Here is a 23,140-nt window from a genome sequence, read left to right as displayed (position 1 = left end):
CATGTCTTTCAGATACTACCAAAAAGCGGAATTCTGTCCCTTAAGGGACTCTAGCTATAATAAATCTGAGATCAATAATGCAATACCAAAGGAATGAATCTGTCCCTTTAGTAAACCTAATTGTTAACAAATTTGAACCCTATAATTAAATACCATAGGCAATGATTTGTTGCTTTAGTGACCCAAGCTGATTGTAAAATTATTCTGAAGTTAGACTGCCAAAATAAATGAGTTTTGTTTGTTAATCTCATGAGATATGTTGTAGTTTTAAAGAAATTTTGTTCTAAGCACCTGTCTTCTTTAACATGGATAAAGATGTTAACTTTTATTTTTTATTTGTGAACATTTATTTCAAATATGTCAACAGTTAGCCACTGCACTTTAGCTTGTGATTTCTCAAAGAGGCCAGCTTTGAAAAAGCTGACAACTGTTAATCTAATTTGTAGTGAACTATCATCAATAAAGTTATTAATTCTGCTTTGTGTTTGTCTTCCTGTGATAAACCATCTAGGCATGACATCTACTTAAAGTTTCATTAATATCTTCATTTGACACAACGTCAAGTCATGTTAATTACTTATGTATAGTTTTAATAATGTCTTCATGTAACACCCATCAAGTCAATATAAAATTTACAGAAAGTTTCATTAATATCTTCATGTGACAGTCAAATCATGATAGGGTACTTAAGTAAAGTTTCATTAATATCTTCATGTGACACAGTCAAATCATGATAGGGTATTTAAGTAAAGTTTCATTAATATCTTCATGTGACAAAGTCAAATCATGATAGGGTACTTAAGTAAAGTTTCATTAATATCTTCATGTGACACACTGATAATTGTATTTGAGACTCAGGGAAGGCACTTTTCAACATGAAGTAGTCACCTACTGGTGCAGTTAGAATTTTTTTTATCATTTTCATATGAGCTCTTTGAGTAATCAGAATACCATGGCATACATTTTAAAAAACATGCCTTCTCTGGGTGCCATGCATGTTTAAATGGAACAGCTCTGAACTCATGCAGCCCCAATCCTGCCTGTAGGTGTGATGAGGCTGTACCCTATTTCCGAGCTCTGCAGCATCAAGGTCATTTAAGATACACCACAGTGGGTGGTATTGCAAAAAAGCGGACAGATATAGATCTACAATGATACCAAATAATCTGGAAGGTCTAATTGCACTACAAAATACAGAGGGAAAAATCTAAATTGTTTTACCCTTTTTTTTCATCCAAAATTTGTTCGTGGGCAGAATGTGATTTTGTGTTTGGATTTTAGACCTTTTGGCCTCAGATCTAAGGCAGACAGGTCTGAACTGCACACACACAGGTGAATCTTTGCAAAAACTAGGATAAGGTGGGCATTTGGAATTAAAAATTGGTCTCCATACAAAAATGATGGGTCCATTTAGCAAAAAAATAAAAATAAAAAAAAATAAAAAATAACTCCAACTTTTACCCGTCTGCTCATGTGCAAGCAAAATTACCAATGGAAAACAATGTTTCTAATACAACTAGGCATTAATCGCATGGAAAATCTATTGAAAGCCGATGTTTTACTATGTATTCAGAAATAGCCACCAAAATGTCCTTCCTATTCGCATTTCAGGCAAAAACAACAAAAACCTCCAGGGCCGAATGAGTTAAGTAAAATTTCATTAATATCTTCATGTGACACGCTGTCAAGTGATGATAGATACTAAGGTAAAATTTCATTAATATCTTCATGTGACATGGTGTCAAGTCATGATAAATACTTTGGAAAAATTTCATTAATATCTGCTGTGGTTTAAAAAGTTATAGTCTGAACAAAGATACAAATCACCGATTTACATTTTCCGTGCCATGACCTTGACCTTCATCAGAGATTTGACTGGTCTGTGGCACACCATCAATAAATTATATATAATTGGCCAATATTTCATTATAATACCTTCAGTGATTCAAAACATACTCTGGGCAAATATACAAGTGACATAATTGTATTTTCCCTTGCAGTGAAGTTGACTTGAAGCAGAGCGTGTTGCTATGGTAAACAGCACACTAGCTAATCATGATATATACTTGACTAAAGTTTCTTCAGTCACTCAAAAGTTAAACTCTGGACAAAATTAAAATTTTCCTTTGCCATGACCTTCACCTTGAGGAATGGGGTTTTGCTATGGTATGTAAAACAAAATCTATAAATGGTGTGTAATTGATTCAAGTTTAATTAAAGTATCTGCAGTGATTCAACAGTTATACTCCAGACAAGGACACATGTCAATTATGTATATGTCCATTGCCATGACTATAACCTTGTGGTAGGGGTTATGCTTATGTGTGAACTTGGCCAAAAGTTTCATGAAAATCTTTCAGATTTTTACATAGTTGAGGGCTGGACAAGCAAATGTTAACATTGGGATGGACTATACCATAATGTAATAGTCCCAACTTAATATGGTCACATAAAACATGGAATCATAAAACTGTATTTGTCTTCTTTTAAGTTTTACAAGAGTGAAATGTATTTCACAGATATACACATCTAATAAAAACAAAAACTTTTCAATCCTTGAGAAAATCTTCTGACTGTACAGCATACTTCTTTTGAGATAAGGAAAGACTAAAACAAAATACGGGTTGAAACATTTAATTTGTGAATTTCACTCTAAAACAATGACTGAATTTGATGATTCATTATGTTAAATTTACAAGAACACTGAGCAAGTCTGAAAAGTATAGAAATGTACCTGTAGGTTACAAACTCCTCCTGCAAGGGTTAGATTTAGAGACGAATTGTTTCCAACAAACTTTGGTATCTCTGGTGTATGGTCATTGGACAGAATCTCGACTTGAACTGAGCCATTCATCCCCTTGGTGACATGATTTCCATATTTATCCTGTAAATATATTTATTTAAATCTGAGAAACTGTGAATTTATTTTCTTGGGTAAAACAATATTCATGGTTTTGCATATCAGCCCACACCCCACAGCTATTTTCTTATGTACTTAAACTTTATTTGATCATGAGAGGAGTTCTATTGATTTTACTGAAGAATGTTGGATATTTAAAATCATTGTTTACTGCAACCAGGAGTCCACAGAAAGTGGTACCCCTCAAAAAAATAATGAAATAACAGTAAATGAGTACAACTAAAAGTGTACAAGCATTTTCCCAAAGTTAATAATAGTTAACCTTTAACCTTTTCAATGAAAGGCCTTGACTATGTGTCCCTCTAATGGGAAACATATGAAACAAAATTTTTAAATCTCAAACTTTGGATTCGTTTTGTTGGATTTGTGGGATTTAATGCCATTTTTCAGCACATGATAGGCTATGCATGCCAGCCAGTATGTCTGGTAGAAGAAGAAACTGGGGAGAAAAACTAATGACCCATGGGAAGCTACTGGCAATCTTTCTGACATATCCAGTTTGGTTGAACTAAGACTCAAACCCACATAGACAGAGAGTGATCTGTAGAAGCGATGGCTTTAGACCATTAGATTGCAAAGGGATCACGTTTTGTAAAGAGACAAGCAGCTTTTCACTATCAAGTACATTTGTAACGGGACAAGTATCTCAAAGACCCAAACTCACACAGCCAGAGGTTAGATGTGTGAGTGATCTGTAAACTGCAGACCATTTAGGCCCATCAGGCCAGAGAAATTTGCTGGAACTACAAAAAATTTTAAATGGGGTTCAAAGAAGAGACAGTTTAGTCAGAACAGCATAATTTCTGATTCAGGTACAACCTTCTGTAAATCTTTTGAAATAAAGAAATAAAAAGGAAATAAACAAAGACTGTTCATTGTAGAGGAAAATTTCTCCTTTTTATCTTGCCTGCAATTAGCAGATAGTAAAGACAATGTTTTGCACAAGAAACAACTTATAGATTTTAAAGCATTAATTTGCTAAGTTGGTGTTAATTTTTAATTCATATAACAACATTATGATTGCTGTTGAGACAATATTTACTAAAGGTCCTCACATTAAATGGAACAAAGTTGTGCATATATATACAAGTCTATGTTTCCTTTTGAGTTAGTGGAAAGAATGAATTTTACTGTTTTATAGGGATACAACCAAGCATTTAGACTGGGACATATTTATATGCTTTATCAAACAAGTTCTTTAACCAACTTTGAACAGAACATGTATGCAGTTTTGTATTTATTATCTACCCCCTCTTTTCTGCTTTCCTAGCATTTTAGCAATGTTATTTGAATAGATTTCAAAGCAAATATTGGGATATATACAGTTGGATTTGGTGCATCTAAGAATACTGATGTGCAGATGTCAATGGAAACACACAGTTCCAGTCTGGCCATGTGATACAGAAATGCGTACTGAACTACTATTTCAAATGCCACATCAATCATTAAAGATGAAATGGGTATTTAATGAATAAATTAACAAAAAAGCAATGCATTTCACACAAACACACTGATCAAAATCTATATACTATAATCAAAGTATATTGTGTTTTAAGTGAGCTAGAACTCATACTAAGAAAGATTCAATATCAAAAGTACCTTAATTACCAAAATGGAATCCTTGGCCATGCTTATGTCATATGAGGGACTTTGTTACATTGAGTTGCTATATAGTTAGGCTTGACTATATCCAGTTATATGAGGGAAATCATTACAATGAGTTGGTTTACCATGAGGAAACACCATATGAGATCCATGACTATATCCAGTTATATAAGGGAAATCATCACAATGCGTTGGTTTAACGTGAGGAAACACCATATCAGATTTATGAAGGAAATCATTACAATGAGTTGGTTTAACATGAGGAAACACCAAATGAGAACCATGACAATACCTATGTTAGATGAGGGATATCATTACAATCAGTTGGTTTACAGTGAGGGGCAACTGTATGGGAACCATTACCATACCAATAATTTATGAGGGACATCATTACACTGAGGTGGCATACAGTGAGGGACCACTGTATGTGAGTCATGACCATACTTATGTTACATGAGGGACATCATTACACTGACTTGGTTTACAGTGTGGGACCTCTGTATGGGAACAACAACCATGCCTATGTTATATGAGGGACATCATTACACTGACTTGGTTTACAGTGAGAAGCCACTGTATGAGTCATGGACATGCCTATGTTATAGAGGGACATAATTATGCTGAGGTGGTTTACAGTGAGGGACCACGGTATAGACAAATGCACAGACTAACTTATTCTCCAATGAATGTATGAAGATTTGCCACCAGGCAAAATGAATATGAATTCCTGGCATTCCACAGGATTCATGATTTCAAAGAAGGCTGAAAATGGATCAAAACACCTTATCAAATGCCACAGCAAAGCAAAGGCTATCCATGCATAATGTGCTTATTGATTTTCAATTATATTAGTATAAATTACATTTATCATGGAATTCCCTGCCATATGTACAACAGTATGTTTTAACTCTTCCACACAAAACTAGATTTTGTCTTTGTAAATCATGTATGCCCATTCTGCATAACAAATGTCAAAGTTTTCAACATGCCTTTTACAATGCAAGCTTGTTGGTTGGTTATTGACATGCTATATAGAATGCTAGCTTGTTGGTTGGTTTTTAACATTTCTTTCAGAATGTTGGTGTATTAGTTGGTTTTTTAAATGCCTTTAAGAATGCTGGCTTGTTGAGTGGTTTTTTAAATACCTTTTAGAATATTGGCTGGCTGACTGGTTTTTAACATGCCTTTAAGAATGCTGGCTTGTTGAGTGGGTTTTTAAATACCTTTTAGAATATTGGCTGGCTGACCGGTTTTTAACATGACTTTCAGAATGCTGGCTTATGAATTGTTTTTAACATGCCTTTTAGAATGATGACTTATGGATTGGTTTCTAACATACCTTTTATAATGCTGGCTTATGAATTGTTTTTTTAACATGCCTTTTAGAATGCTGGCTTATGAATTGTTTTTTTAACAAGCCTTTTAGAATGCTGGCTTATGGGTTGGTTTTACATGCCTTTTAGAATGCTGGCTTATGAATTGTTTTTTTAACATGCTTTTAGAATGATGGCTTTATTAGTTGTTTTTTAATAATGCCTTTTAGATTGCTAGCATGTTGGTTGTTTTTAAACATGCCTTTTGCAGACACGATTTTGGTCTTCCATAAAAAAGCTGAAAAAAATTTAAGGGGAGTTTGAGGGTCCTCCTTTAATGGGGTCTCGAGGGGCAGCAGCCCCGATCCAATGGTCCAGGGGGCTGAAGGTCCCCAGCCAAAAAAGCATTTTACACTCATAAAAAACTGCTCCTGGTGCAACTTATGATCATAAAATAGACCAAAACAATAATTTGAAAAACTAACAAACTTACCAAAAATGTTCAATATTTATTGTCACATTCATTTGTTCTCCAATTCTATTGATGCTGAAGTTATTTTATGTGCATGTCAGTGTTCACATCGTAATTAAGTCGCAATAATTTCTCAGTTTTTGGCAGCAAACATAGTATACTTCTCTTTTCATAACAAATCTGTAAAATAAAACACCTAAGTGGATCAACTATATACAAAAAATCCCATACATTCACTTGTCTTTTTCTCCAATGGACACAACCTGTTGATATGCCAGTCGAGCTCTTTTTGCAGATTTAGCAAAGATTTCTTTAGCCTTCCTTTTTGTCACCACTGACTTTTTTGGCTCAATGTGCAATCATTTCTTTTCCTTCTCAATGAGAGCCTTTTTCCTTTCAAGCTGGTGCTTGTATTGGTAACATGCAGTGTGCATATTCTGACAGAGGGCTACATCTCTTCTCTCATGTAAGAAATCTGTCTTCTTATAGTAATTAATTGCACTTTTTCCAGATTCCTTCTGAGCTTAAATTTTTCCGCATGCAGCTTCTTTTATAAGTGCTGTTCCAAACTCTTTTAACTGCTATTACCGTAATTCAGATCTTTATTGCAGAGGTCACAAAATGCCAGTCCTCTAGCATTCAGTTTTCTTATAAACTGACTAACTAAATTTCTGCAAACTTTTCGCTCCAGCCATTCCCATTTCTATATGATTTTTTAAACCTTTATCTAAACTTTCTGTGTTATGGTCTCTCTCAACAACTCAGGACACCATGTTTTGCAAGCATGCTTCTTCTTTCCATTGCCATAAGTTTCCATTACATGAAGATTCATTGGATGAATTTAAACCTTTGACAAATCAGAATACTCTTCAAGAGAGTCATGTGATAACTAATATATGGAAGGAATAATTTACAAGGATCGTTGTGGAATGTGAGCGTGCAGACCGTTTTAAAAAACCCAGATTGGAGAGGATATAAAAAACGGACTATATCAAGAAAAATCTGATTCAAGTCAGGAGAATAGCAGAATTCTGCTTTAAAACAGAGAAAAATCACATCTGCTTTTTGGTTGCTGGCTTTTTGACTGGTTTTTAAATACCTTTTAGAATGCTGGCTGTTGTATGGTTTCTAACAAGCCTTTTATAAATCTGGCTTATGGGTCGGATTTTAACATGCCTTTTAGAATGCTGGCTTATTAGCTGGTTTTAACAGCACTTTGGTCACCATATTCACTTGAATATAAGTCGAGTCCAACTACCAACTGCAGAGACCCAGATGTGCTTCACATAACATGCCAGTAGAGCTGGGTTTGTGCAGTTAAGAGTAATCAGTAGAACAAACAATATTTATCCTGAAATGCTGGAGCATTATGAGATGATAGATCTATCTTGCTTCTGGTTGGACCTGACTTGTAGGTGAGTACATATGGTACATCATGATGGGGAAGTGGACCTCACTACATTACCCAAGACAACCAACCTCATTCTAATATGCACAATTAACATCTCTTGCATTGTTTACTCGATCAAATTTTATAACCTGCAATTAATTGTAAAACAGTAAGGAAACTACCCAATTTATCAAAAGTGTCCAATGGCTTTGTGACCAAGACTATTTAGGATGCATCAAATTAAATGACTTAAGTTGAGTTCTCTCAGCGAATAAGTACTATTATTTCAAACATGCACAGAACATTGACCACTTTTCGAAATAGTTTAGCATATACTGACTGAATGTGACATAAAACATATTGTGTGCCTACTGCAGGATCAATACACCTGCAACTTTAGACTAAACAATTCAAATTGAATTGTTATGTGTAATTTGAATGCATTGCAAGTTTCCTTTAAGAATTTTTACTCAGTTTTCATAATAAAGAACTCTATGTGCAATTCTTTAAAATGAGCTGCTAGAGAATCAATATTATAAAGTTTATTTGACACTACCGTATATACTCATGTTTAAGCCCATTTTCTCATAAGCCAACCTCTCAAACAGAATAGGTATAAACACTAAAAAGTGCATAACCTACATATAAGCCGACCAACAACTCCATGACATCACGAGGTAAGTTTTAAATGCATTTATTTAGGCAAACTTATCTTAACAAAAATTTTAAAAAGAAATGGTATAAGCTTGTTTGAAAAGTAATTTATTTAATTTTCTGTTTTCTTATTGTTTCTGCCTAATTTAGATTTGTGTATAACTTGATCAAATGATGACAAGAATTGAACATTTGCAAGTTGCTGTAACACTTCCTCTTTCTTTTGACTAATTACTGTTTGTTTATGCATTATTGCACTGTATATTTTATACCAGTGCACCAGTAATTACGTTTGTATTTTGCCTTGTAATTGTAAATACCTAACATTTTAAAATGTGATCCCAGTATGATAACACAACAAACAACAATACGGTTTGATTCAACGTTCGCAATTAGGAAAGAGAATGTATTTACATATGGAGCCACCGCATGTACATTTTATGTTTAAACATGCGCTAAATGAAGTATATATATTTTGCTGAATGAAATACTTCCCTTGGAGTCAAATCATGGGCACCACTGCAATAAACTTTAACGATATCTCCAAAAAACAATAATGAAATTTCAGAAATAATGCTTCGAAAATTATGCTAATGCTGTAAAAACTGAGTTGTAGTTTGCTTTGATATAAGTGACTTTACGCCATACCTGTCAACTCTCACGCCAGGAGGAAAAAAACCTCTCAATTTTTAGAGTCATTCCACGCCCACCTCCCGATTTCATATCTCCACATTTTTGCAGAGAATACCCAATTGTTACATTATGTCTTCGATTTTCATATATACTTAAAAATAAAAGTCCTACATAAATAGATATATCGTATGCAATCCATGGAAGCCATGTTCTACTGCATCACCTTCGAACATTGTTATGACAAAGTAATTACTTTACTAGAAAGAATTCGCTTATTCAAAAAATAGAATAAACATTACTCACGTAAATTTAAGCTTTTTTTTACATCTACAAGAATACAAAAATCAAAACATAAACCAGAACAAAAAACAAAAAAAACTGTTGACAATTAATTTAAATGCCAAGACTTCTGTAACTCCATATGCTATAGTGCCATTTTCACCAAAGAAACTTACATGAGTGAACACCTGGCATTTTTATACTGTATATACGAACATTAATTACCATCATTAAGTTAAAAGAGGGAATGAAAATACATAACACGCAGCATATGTGTCCTTAAAAAATGAATTCAGACTACATATGTTTATAGTAAACAATACAAAATGCCTTACAAGTTGACAAATAAGGAAATTAAGTCGGATATATGATGGGAGATTAGTTGCCACTTGTACGGTACCGTGAGGATGCTTTTTTAGGTTCCTTTAGTTCACCAAAATTGGGAATCCTATATTTGCCAAATTATTGCTGGTGTTTGCATAACACACATCAGTGTAGAACATGGTTTCTTTGAATTATGATGGAGGGCCAGTCGTTTTCACAAAATAGTTGCAACGATAAGCAGGATTAACTTTTAATTAGTCGCGCTGGCCTTCTTGCTTGTTTATTTAAGACTAACCTTTAGCTATTGTGCAGTTTGGCAACAGCTGACCTGAATATGAAAATAGGGCATGTCTTGTGGGAAAATAAGGGGCATCACAGGGAAAAATGGCACATCCTTTGCAAACTTCACGCATATTGGACCCATAAGATTGGTCAATATTTAGTGAAAATATGGTTTTCAAAATGCCACGAAAAACCTCCTGATTTTAGGTCCCAATCTCCCTATTTGTTTTATTCAGTCTCCCTACTTGGATTTTTAAAAGTTTACAGGTTTGCCTTACTTCCCTTTTACAAAACTACTGTAATCGTTCTAATATTATGGAATGAAAGGCACTTACACATCAATGTACTTGTATAGTTGCCGGCCAAATTTCCCTCTTAGCATGAGCTGATATTAGGGTTGTAATAATTAACTGGCCTGTATTGCTTTGGAAAATGAAAGACAAACCAGGCCAACTATCAACAAAGGAGATGCCAAAACGTTCAAGCTTTCCATTGTGTGAAAAGTTATGATGTTGTTTAGCCAAAAACACAAACTAAAATAGACTGATGATGATCTTAGTTGATTATAATGAGAATTTGAGCCTTTAGTACTACCACTCTTCGTGAACATGTAAGTTATGCTGGTTATGTGCCTTGTACAATTAAACATGTGTACATTTTTATAAATATTACCTCAGTTTGTAGGATCACTTATATCATTGAAAATGAGTAACTTGTGGGTGCATGATTCAACTTAAATGAGACAGTCATTATGGACTAGCTGAAATGCTATCTGGAAGAATGCAATTAGGTTGAAATAACGAATAAAGCAAAATCTGCATCTAATACATTTGGGAATAAATAAGGATCTAAGTGACGTTTTGCACTGTGTAAGTACTGTGCATTGTAGCCCAATCTGGTCTCCTAGGTAAACTCAACCGGCGTGCGAATTATGAAGTCTATATTTGCCTTTATTTAATTTCATGTTGGAGAAATCAGAAAATATGCATAAGCAGAATAATAACAAAATCAATCATATGCTTTATAACAGTTTAAGAAGTGCTGGGACACCGAAAATGATTTCTTTTACATGCATATGTCTTAGACATGGAAAATAGTACAGCCATTACAAAAAGACTTAAAACTGTCAAGTTTAGACAATGGACTGTGGATAAGCAATTATTATGCTTATACATGAATATATATGGTAAACCAGGCCATAATCTAATATTATAAAGTTATGTGTGTTTGTGCATTTGTTTTTGTTTTTAAACATAGCTTAATAATTGGAGTCATATTACTATGATGTCTGTAGTGAGGTAGTTTATAGTAATGTCTGGCAATGGGGCATCATGCCACAGACATGTAGCATTATGTCCCATCCAGTCACATTATCCTGACACGAGCCCAACCAGTACTAACACTAACTTCTTAATGCTGAGTGCCAAGCAAGGCAGAAACTAGTACCATTTTTATAAGTCTTTGGTATGACTTGGCCAGGGTTTGACGTGTGACCTCCCGCATCCAAGGCATATGCTCTAACCATTTAGGACACAAGAGCAGTCTATGAAGTTAAGCTGAAACTAAATCAGGCCAAAATCTAATATTATGACGTTAAAACTGAAACAAAATCAGGTCATAATTTAATATAAAATATTTCCATAATTTAATATAGAGTATTTCCAAAGTTTTCCCAACAGAAAGATCAGCCAATGAAAAATTTGTCCTCACCTTGAGCTGAAGCTGCAGATTGCGTAGAACACATCTTGAGGCTACATTACGGGTATTGGACACAGTTGGAGTACCTGGTTGCTGAATGGGGAAAATCTCTGTGGGAGTCGCAGGATCAACTGCAATGTGAATCTGAAATGTAATAAAATAACACCAATGGATGCATAAACTAAACTTATCCATAAATTCTGAATGTAACTCATTTATAATATCAATACTGCTGCAGTCTGTTTTTTTTTTCTCTCTCTCTCTCTCTCTCTCTCTCTCACACACACATATACACACAGAACTAATATTTTAAAGTTTTTCCTTGCTGCATATGAGGTTATTATTTATATCAGCATTGCCACAGTCTGTTTATTCATTCTCTCTCTTTCTCTCTCACACACATATACACACAGCCAACCATTTCAAACTTTATCTTGCTGCATTTTAAGTTATTAAATAACACTGAGTGATCATCAATTCAATTACCAGTTTTTCGCCAGCTTTCCAAGAAAAAGCCCTCAGACTCAAACTTATGGGATCATTCATTCAGCAGTCCTGAATATTTTTCACAGAAAATATTAATTCACCACAAAATTGTCTTGATATTATCAACCCATAACAAAATAGTCTAGAAAATAGAAGCCCAGAATAAAATTGTCCAGATAATACCAACTCATAACAATTTTTGTTCAGAACAAAATACAACCCATACCAACACTGTCCAGGAAATATCAACCCATAACAAAATTATCCAGAAAATGACAATATCCAAACGTAAACATACCACATTACTAAAGACTTGGTGTTTTCCATCATAATAAACAAACATAATGTTGTGACTGCCTGCCTCTTCAGGCAGTTTCTTGTCTCTGAAAATAAAACCACACAAGTGTGTTATTGAAACATTTGGACTAGAACAGTAGAGGGATAGTATCATGGAATGGGCATATAAAGAAATATACTAATGTAAATCAGATGAATAGAATCAATATTAATTTAGTTGAACTTTCTGTTATTGTAACAAAACTGCTACTGACCGAAGGAAACATCCAAAGAAACAAGAAATTTTTTGTCTGAATTAAACTTTTTTACATTTTACATGTATATATTCATCATTGATTAAATCAGTTTTTATGTGTGTTGATAGATTACTGTAACACATTTGTAAAAATTTTGACAGACATATAAAAACTTTAAATTTGTTTTGTTCAGGTATGATAGATTTAATATTCTTATCACAGATATTCCATGAAAGTAGCCAAGAAAAAGGAAACATAAAATCCTAGAGTTAAACACATATGAACATACACACCAAGCATTCATTTTTGTATCATTATTGGTTTATGGGGCAATGATCATAATGAAAACATTACACATTCCCTTAAAACAAGAATCCAAATGCATATAAATATGATTGAACTCAGGTTAATATCTGATTTTTTAGTTACCTGAAGACAAATATGCCTGGAGTTTGTTTCTTTGTTGTATCTGGTGTAAATGACATAGTCTGAAAGAAAAGAAACGAATGTAATCTTGAGTATTACTTCTGATGTAAGTTGCCCTTGACAGACTATGGCTGATGCGTTATTTATGATAAAACAAAACAATGAAGCAATGAAGGAGTCAGCTAGCCATGGTCATCGTTGTGTTTACCTACCATAGCATCTGTCCATGACAATCTGAAAGGGTCAGCTAGCCATGGTGATAGCTGTGTTTACCTACTGTAGTGTCTGTCAATGACAATTTGAAAGGGTCAGCTAGCCATGGTGATAGCTGTGTTTACCTACCGTAGTGTCTGTCAATGACAATTTGAAAGGGTCAGCTAGTCATGGTGACAGCTGTGTTACCTACCGTAGTGTCTGTCAATGACAATTTCAATGGGTCTGCTAGCCATGGTGATAGCTGTGTTTACCTACCTTAGTGTCTGTCAATGACAATTTGAAAGGGTCAGCTAGCCATGATCATCGCTGTGTTTTATCTATTGCAGCATTTGCCAATGACAATTTCAAAGGGTCAGCTAGCTCTGGTGATAGCTGTGTTTACCTACTGTAGCATTTGCCAATGACAATTTGAAAGGGTCAGCTAGCCTTGGTGATAGCTGTGTTTACCTGTTGTAGTGTCCGTCAATGACAATTTCAAAGGGTCAGCTAATCATGGTGATAGCTGTGATTACCTATTGTAGCATCTGTTAATGACAATTTGAAAAGGTCAACTAGCCATGGTGATAGCTGTGTTTACCTACTGTAGCGTCTGTCAATGACAATTTGAAAAGGTCAACTAGCCATGATGATACCTGTGTTTACCTATTGTAGTATCTGTCAATGACAATCTGAAAAAGAGTCAGATAGTCTTTGTTATAGCAGTGTATTACTAATTTCAGCATTTGTCGTAAATATTTTAAATGGGTCAGCTAATCTATGTGATAGCTGTATCTCACCTATTGCAGCATTGGTCAATGACAATATGAAAAGACTCACAGCTATACAGGTAACTCTCACATGTATACAAAGGGGAAAGGTTCAGTTGTTAAATCTTTCAGTTCAACAGCAATGTAATTGTAAACAATGCACACATTTAGAAAACTTTGGCAAATGCTACAGCCTTAAATATTACCCTACCTTGATTACAGATTATTTACATACATGTAAAAATGTTACTAATAAAATAAGAAATATATGTGCAGATGAAACTTCATGGTTAGTGAATAAACAAACAATATCAGAGATAAAAGTGTGTAAGGTCATGATTTTTACTTTAACCATCAATGATAAAACTCTGTTTGTTTGTGGAAATTTATTTCCCACAATAAAAGTACTCTTCAATTAGTATTTTTGCTTTTACAATTGTTTTATCTGAATACTTACCTTACTGGGCATACTGTCTTGTGAACCAGGTTCTGACTTCCATAGTTTCATGGAGATATGGCCTGATTTGGCAGTTGTTAACAACTGTTCATCCTCAGCATACACTTTCACAGTCACATCTGTGAAATTAAATTATTGTTAGATAACAATCCATATATAAATCATATATGTGTGAACCATGGCCTGTTTGAGAATTTATGATTGGAATTACATGAATTTCAAAATGTCTATAACCATAAAAAATCTGGGAAAAGTTTTTGGCTCCACAAATTGCAATGTGTGATGTAAGGCCATCACAAAACCTAATTTTAAATAATATAATGAGCCTGTAGTCAGCAGCATTTAGCAATGTAAAGGGATGGTCTTACGCCAAATCCACAGAGACCATAAAATATAACTGACATAATTTGATTTAAACTCTTTGGTGGTCCAAATAAAGTATTATTTACACTCAGTGACTTTTTCATTTTTAATGACAAGGCTTCATGTTTCTAAACTGTAAACTTCTAGTGTTCAGATGGTTGTCTTGATAATTTTATTGGATCTACTATACTTTTATAGGTAGACCAGGTTTTAGGTTGGAAATAACTGTCTTACTGTAATAATTGGATAGTGAGCACATGCTCTGTACGACCACTCTGGTGGCCTAGTGGTTAGAGCCTCTGCCTCGGATGCAGGAGGTTGTGGGTTTGATGATCCCCGGCCATGTCATACCAGAGACTTATAAAAATGGTACTAACAGCTGCATCGCTTGGCGTTCAGCATTAAGAGGTTAGTGTTAGGACTGGTCAGCATGGTGTCAGGATAATGTGACTGGGTGGAATATCATGCTACATGTCTGCGGCATGATGCCCCAGTGCTAGACATCACTATAAACTGCCACACTGCAGACATCGTAGCGATATGACTGAATTTTTTTCAAAGCTATGCTCTATAAAGTTGGTTTTTTATATTGGTTGGTTTTATACAGTTCTTAAGGTCATGGTGACCTTGCTACAACTTTACTGACATCTTGATAAAAGTGCATGACAAATGATGCACTGTAATATGTGCCACTCAATTTAAATACTAAATCATCTGCTTTATGTTTCAGGTTCAAGTTCAGATTAACCATTTCTTAATGCCTGAGTAGCCATGTTCAAATTAGTTTTAAAATAATTGACTTGGAAAGCCAAAAACTAGCATCATGCCATTATCTTAACTGTCTTCTTTTGAAAGAGAACAAATGTATCTTTGCACCGTGACAACAATTTTACTTTGGCCTACAGTTTTTCTATGCAATGACATCAAATGATTATAGTAACTGCCCTCAACATTACACAAAAATAATAGCAAATGATTATGGCGTAGTTATGAAATAGGATTAAATCAAAAGTATCATCAATAACAACACTATTAGAAGGATGGGTCAAAAGATGTGGACACCCTAACACATCTAAGGAAGATAACTTAAAAAAACATAAAAGTTTTCCATAGTTTTTGTCAAAGGGCTAAGTGTAAACTATTTATCTATATACTGGTATACATTAAAAAATCATCATTTACCTGGACACAGTCAAAACAGAACATTCATACTATGAAGTCTGAATTAAATTATTTAAGCTCTGTGAAAGATTTATTCTGTATCTTCAAACAATCATATTTGGTATAGTCAATGTGTGTATATTTAAACTTAGAAAATGGGTTCAGCATGCAGCTAGAGAATTTTCTCATTCCTGATGTAAATGCAAAGCAAAACTCAGTGGTGATAAATTTGAAAGTGACAGAATAACAATAGTTTACTGCATAATTGGCATTATCTACATCTCTAAATATTCAGAAATCTGCAATGTTATTAAAACCAGAAGTTGAATAACCTAAGTTTCAAACCAAATTTCAATCTGGCATCAAGTTTTAATACTGTATTGCTTGAGATATAACACTGCCAACTGTACAGATCAACATATTGTTCTAAAATCAGAATCTATATTACTTGTATTAATTGACAGTGGGCTTATTTATCCAATAAATGTTGTTGCATTTAACTTCCTAGGATACACCAGCCCCTCAGAAAGAAACATTATTTCCTGACGATATTCTTTGTTGCATTCACAGTTACATACATAATAGTTCATTTAAGAAAACACAAATTCAGAGTAATTATTAATAGTATAACTGTAGAAACCCCAGTGTCTACTGTATTGGATACATAAGTCATAGCTCATTTGAGAGAACACGAATCCAAATTAATTATTGACAGCATAACTATAGAAATCCCAGTGGCTATTGCGTTGGATACATGTTAAGCTGATTCATATGTTTATGTTTACCTTAAAGGACATTCAAGTTTAATTTTATAAGGATATTCACAAACTCGAAATCAGCACGATATATAGGCATGACTGTGCTGATGTGCCATAAAGCACTACATATACATATATACTGTCCATTTTTGTAATTACAACTCATACAGCAACACAAGTTAAAAATATTTACATTGTCTGCACAGTGATGCAGTAAATTATATATTAGGATAATGAATAGATCTATTATATATTTCATATATTTCTCAATCAAATGGAGACATTGGAGTCAGAAGAAAAGAATATGGTACAAACTTGTATCCTTAAGTAAAGAAAAAGAACACCTTAAAAACATGTTACCATATAAATTCAAAAGTTGGCTAGAATGTGCTTGAATAAAGTCAAGTGCAAATGAAATAGATCAAACCTTAATCTGCTCAAACACTATACAAAAAAAAGCCTGTTCAAAGATGAACATTATATGTCAGATGTACACTACAGTCTTTTTTAATCCATTCAATTACATAGTGAACTTCGTTGATGTAAATAATGTTAATTGCAAGCATTGAATTATACAGTGTTAGCAGTTTTGTTGAATAAAAATATACAAACATATTATTATTTTGTGTACCAAATAAGGACTGCACTACTGAATATTTGTTCTGGATCTGGCTTCTGTTCTGCAGTGGTCTTCACCCATTTTTAACATGTATCTTCTTCATAACTCCCTCATTCTTTGAAAATTTCCTTTTCAAATGAACAAAAGTTATATCTGTTGCTAAACTGTACATTCCTGCATGTTCCTTCATTAAGAAATGTCATCCCTTACAAACTGGGGCCCAGGGTGGCCAAGAAATGTCATCCCTTACAACCTGGGGCCCAGGTTGGCCAATAAATATCATCCCTTACAACCTGGGGCCCAGGGTGGCCTAGTGGTCTAATGTGCTTGCCTTTACATATCACTGACATCTCACCTCTGTCCATGTGGGTTCAAGTCTTCAGCTCAGCCAAGATGGGTATATGAGAAACCTTGTGAGTAGCTTCATGTGGGTTTATGGTTCCTCTTTAGGTTTTCCTGGGGTTTTAATCCATCATGCCACTATGTATAGTGTGTAATGCACTGAAAAATGGTATTAAACCTACAAAACCAAACCAAACCATTACATCCTGTAAAAAACTTGAAAATACATGATTCCTGTAATTTCAGAAACTTCACTGCAAAACTCTAAAAACAGCACAAGCCCATAAATTTTCAATCCATTGTCAAGACAGGCCATAAAAGGTATAGAATCCTAATGGGAACAGTTTGCATTAATGTTACAAGATTAATATAACCTTTAGATTTAATCATACCTGGCATTTTTTCACCAGCTACAAAAGCAGCCTTGCTATCATATTCCACCTTCATCTCACTCGGCCTGGTGGGATCTGGCTGTACCATGATCTTCAATTTGGGGCCAGCTATCACCCCATTGGATCGGAAGGCTTTTGGCTGGATTTCATAGGTTCCTCTATTTAGAAACAGAATATTCACAACTTGTATAAAAATATTTAATAAAGTAGTGTATTCCCATATCTTTCACATGCTTCATGTCCCTCCTACTTACCAGACCCAAAACATGCAATGCACGCCAATGTAAAATACAAATATGAATTCGCCAACCCCTGTAAATTTACAAGCTTCCTAAGTTAATCACACAGTTTTATGTCTATTACTCAAAGTGGCAGAATATAAATGCTACTACCTACACATATTCATATATTCTCACAGTGGCAATGTTTTCTGAATCCATGTACCCACTCTATGGAAGTATTTATTAAAAATGAAAACCCAGGCATATTCAGTGGTTCTGGATTTTAAGCCAAGTAACCTAAATTCGTGTAGAATATCCTCCTTCAGGGGGTTGCATCTAGGATTTGATAAATGTGGGTACTTGCCAACACTGAAATCTGAAAAAGGAGGGTGGACCAACATAGCCATAATGGGGGGGGGGGCAGGGGCTTCTAGTATGGTGTAAAAAAAACCTCAATGTATTCAAAAAGACCAATAGCAAGTATAATAAGTGCATTAACTGCATATCATGTCTTCTGTATGTTATAGTATAACACTTAAAACTGAAATCAAAGTCTTATGTTTTCTAATAACAATATTATATCTACACACTAACCATTAAAGAATCAAACCATAGACTGCAAAGAGTGTCACTCCTCTGGCCAATCTTAAAAAAGTGTCATGTACTTGCTGCGTGTCACATGCTCAATTCTGATTGGTTACAAATCCATACCAAGAAAGATCAGAAGAGTACATATTTTCCTTTCAAAATGACAAAATATAATTTTTAAGGAAAAGTCCAAAGCTCAAAATGAATTAGGGATATATACAGTTTCTATAACAGTTAACTCTTTACTGGAACATATCTACATCTTCATCCAGACAGACTGTAATTGTGACTGCATTATTCTGCAAATATGATCACTATTTCCTAAATAGCCTCCTGTCCTTCCTCATCCTCCACTCAACCAATGCCTTGTTAAATTTGAAGTCTCTCAGAGAAGGTCCTTCAATTGAAATCATCACATGTATTTGGAGAACCCTTTCTTCTAGATGGCTTCTTCTTGCAGTTTTGGTTCGATTTTGATTGCTGAATCCTCTCATAGTCAGCAGTTTGGTATGACATAACCGTGGCCACTGATGCTAATTTAAGATGATTTGGAAATGTGTCTGCACGATGTTTATGTACAATCTGCCAGAGTCCACAACTGTTGTCTCTAGGGTACATTTCTCTTTTAATGATAGTCTTAGCAAAAGACCACTCTGTCAAAACATGTTTTGGGTCACATAAAAGGAGACTGGTAGCTTCATTTGATTTCTTCTCCTGACCAAAATGATCACAGAGAATTTGTATCTGATCATAACCATACATTTCTTGTTCTTCGGAAGATAGGAATGTGAGTTTATATAGACCAAGAACCCTCAAATGCTGTTGCCACTTGTGTGTTGCTCTTTGGAAATCTTGCAGACACCTCCACCTGCAAATCTGTAACAATTCATTGTCAAGGTTAGACACATCACATGAAACTTTTTTCAATGTGCTCCTGTGTAACTTGAGTTCAACACCATTGTAAGTGATTTTAGTTTTGTCTCCATCATTAGATGATTTCAATTTTTCCAACAGGCAGGTCTGTCTGGTGATAGGATTTTCCCATGTCTGCTTTCTCTAAGGTAGAGTTCAAAATATCAAGTGCCAGTGACACAGCTGCTATATAAGTCAGATTTCTGTAAAAGCATATTTAGCTGTGCTAAGTGAGGTATGATATCCATCATAATATTTATGCATGCCACAAATCTGTAGTCTATGAGTTTATTCAACAAGTCTTGACACTCTTATGTCTTGTTATTCTTTTTAAAATAATTCATGAGAGCCCCCCAGTTGTGAAAAATTGCATGTAGTGCATAATAAAATGTCAGCCATCTTATTTCATGCACATCTCTGACTCTCAGTTGAGGACTGTGACTGTCCAGAACATTATGGATTTCCTTATATTCCACTGTTCTGTTGGCAGATTTAAAAAAAAAAAAAATGCAGGTTTTTAACTGCGCCTTCAAAGGTTTCCTTGAGGTATGGAATGTTTTTCGATGCATGAGAGGAACACAAATTCAATCTATGAGCCACACAATGAATGCTGATCACGTGATGGCTTTTCTCCTTGAACTGTGTTGCTACACCACTTTTGCATCACTGATGCCCCATCACTGCTAAAACCAACAACTTTTTCAAGAGGAATCTCCTTCTTTTCCAAGAACTTGACAACTTCTTTGAAAAGAACTTCAGCAGTGTGTGATTGGCCTTCCACTGACACATTACCAAGAAAATGAGCTGTAGAAACAAATATGGTTGGTTGAATGAGTCTGGCATAAATGACCAGCTTCTTGGTATTTGAAATGTCTGTACTCATCAACTAAGATGCTAATGAATGGACTACATAGTACTTTCTGCATTAACTCAGATTCTATCACTGTTGCTATGCAACCCTGGAAAAAATAAAGCTTGACGATAAATCAAAGTATAAAAGTATTTTATTATCATTATTTTATTATTATTAAAGTATTTGAGAAATGTAAAACAAATATATTATTTAAAAACCCCAAAGTAAAATGACCAAAATCAGATGCAATCTGTGCAAGAACTTTAACCTAAGACTATGGAGTGTCTATGGATGTTACCTTGCGATAATTTAGTCAATTTAAGAAATCCCATCAAGGTGTTTAAATGCTAAAATAATATGGCACTACTGTTTCTGTCTCTGTTAATTAAAGTCATTCAATTATAGCAATGAAGGAAGTGATTATGCCTGTCTGTATACGATGATTTGAAAAACAAAAAAACGTTGGTATTACATACATCATTGATGGGTCCCTACATATGTACGGTTGTGATATAAGCAGATCAGGGTCATTGTCACTTGCTGCAATGATCATCAGAGCAAATAATAATAACTTATTTACTAAAGCATAATATAAGTTTCAAGCGGTGGGATTTGTTTGACTACTGTACTGTATCATGATGTCGACAGCAACTCCTTACATGTTCTGGAAATTATTAAAACAGCAGCGACTGTACCATTATTTCAAACACACGAAAATTTGTTACAGTGATACTGAAATGTGACGGGTCTAGACAGGAAATAATTTCATGAAAAAAGAAACAGGTACCAATAATCCAGATTGATTAAAAAAGAAAAATGTTATCCAGCATTAAGCATTGACAGGAAGTTATGACGACTAGCTACCCTATGCAATTTCCTTGGCTGGTCATGATGCTAGGTGCTATTTTTAGTAACACTGGGATTTCTCAAGATATGCACTGACTGGAACCTAACTGATCATGTTTTGGTTAATTGTTAGTATGCACCATTTTTTCCACCTAAATTTCAATAGAAAAAATATAAATAAAATAAAAGAACCTACCTGAAACTGCTATACAGAAGTCCTGGATGAATATGTTGTGTTTCCTCCTACTCTTATGTTGCCAACACCAAATCCAGAAAGTCAACAAAATACAACAGTGAACCATATTTTAGAGAAGCAATATTCTCCTTCGCCAAGTAATAGGCAACTGACATAGGATGAATAATTGATTTAGATTTCTTGCTGATAGCTGCCATGCATGTAGTTTTAAGATTTTCACTTAGTTTCAAATCCTGAATCGCCTGTTTGTGAGCTGGTAATTCAACATGTCTGTCAAGGGTTGATGTCCTGAAATTTTCATTTCCAAGTGTGAAAGGATTTTATTTGCCAGTTTTTACACACCTTTTGCAAAGCATCTCATTTTTTTTCGTTCATATCATGCCATGGTCAATTTTGTTTCCAGCATGAATTGAAAAGTACTTTATTTTCTTGGCGTTAGATGGACCCTTAGTTTCATCACTGCCATCTTTAAGCACATCATCACTAGCATCATCCGATACGGGATTAGCCTGTGGAAGTGTTTGTTCGCTGCCATTGTGCCTACTGACAGAAACATCTGCACCCTGACTGTTATTAAAAGTGTTACTGCTAAAATAATGAAAAAGTGCCAGAGTTTTAATTGATTTAGCCATTTAACACGTCCCACCAAACAGGTCGCTGTATCAAACATGCTCTTCCGACCTTTGTTATTAACCAATCAGAATTGAGCACATGACGCACAGAGATACGTGATGTATTTACAACTATACAAATACAACATATTCGCTGAAAGTGACAACCAGGAATTTTACAGCAAAAAATAATAAAATAATGCATGATTAACAAAAAAAACGCACGCAATTCTTTTTTTTTATAGCAATTTCAGCCACATAGGATTAAAAATCTTGCGGGCAATCTTACATTTTGGGGGGATTTGTATGATCACATGTCCTAGATGCAACCCTGCTCATTTATAAGAGGATTCTGGAATTGGTAATGATAGCTAATGCCATTATAAACATTGTGTAATGAACAATTTTGTATTCTGGGTGTAAATTACATCAATCCTGATCCTTAAAAAATTTTGCAAAATATTGGAAACACAATGCAACAATATGATAAAGTGAATCAAAATTAGTCATAGTTCTGATCGTCAACTTTGCAGGAGTTTTGTTTGACGTTATTCACTATCATTTTTCATAAAATGGAAAATATTTTCAAATGACCATTATCTAGATGAGGTTAAATTCTTATCTGTTGTTTACACACAAAATTTTCATTCAGTCCTGCTCATTTGCAGCTCTTATGGAAAGTGTACATGTATCTGGCATAATATAAATTTCAGCTATTGGATTAGTCTGGTTCCTGATCCTTTTCTTAGCTGGATCAAGTTTTGAATAGTATCTACCATATATAGAGGGAACCAGACTACTATCCTACATGTACATACATTTCAATGGCATATGTACCTGACGA

General features: G+C 34.5%; 1 protein-coding gene across 1 annotated transcript in view; it reads right to left on the bottom strand.

The window, feature by feature from the left end:
- Positions 1-23,140, bottom strand: part of LOC149783381 (structural maintenance of chromosomes flexible hinge domain-containing protein 1-like) — a 163,547-nt gene that overhangs the window by 49,575 nt on the left and 90,832 nt on the right. Inside the window, exons 34-39 of the mRNA XM_089931608.1 lie at positions 18,070-18,227; positions 14,435-14,553; positions 13,019-13,077; positions 12,355-12,439; positions 11,583-11,714; positions 2,735-2,884 (exon numbers count right to left, since the gene is read on the bottom strand). Coding sequence (XP_089787734.1) covers positions 2,735-2,884; positions 11,583-11,714; positions 12,355-12,439; positions 13,019-13,077; positions 14,435-14,553; positions 18,070-18,227 — 703 coding nt within the window. The remainder of the gene's footprint in view (positions 1-2,734; positions 2,885-11,582; positions 11,715-12,354; positions 12,440-13,018; positions 13,078-14,434; positions 14,554-18,069; positions 18,228-23,140) is intronic.

This window comes from Sinohyriopsis cumingii, chromosome 14, assembly GCF_028554795.1.
Source record: "Sinohyriopsis cumingii isolate HCF-2022 chromosome 14, ASM2855479v2, whole genome shotgun sequence".
NCBI lineage: Eukaryota > Metazoa > Mollusca > Bivalvia > Unionida > Unionidae > Sinohyriopsis > Sinohyriopsis cumingii.
The sequence above is the reverse complement of the archived record's forward strand: the minus strand, read 5'-3'. Positions and strand labels throughout refer to the sequence as shown.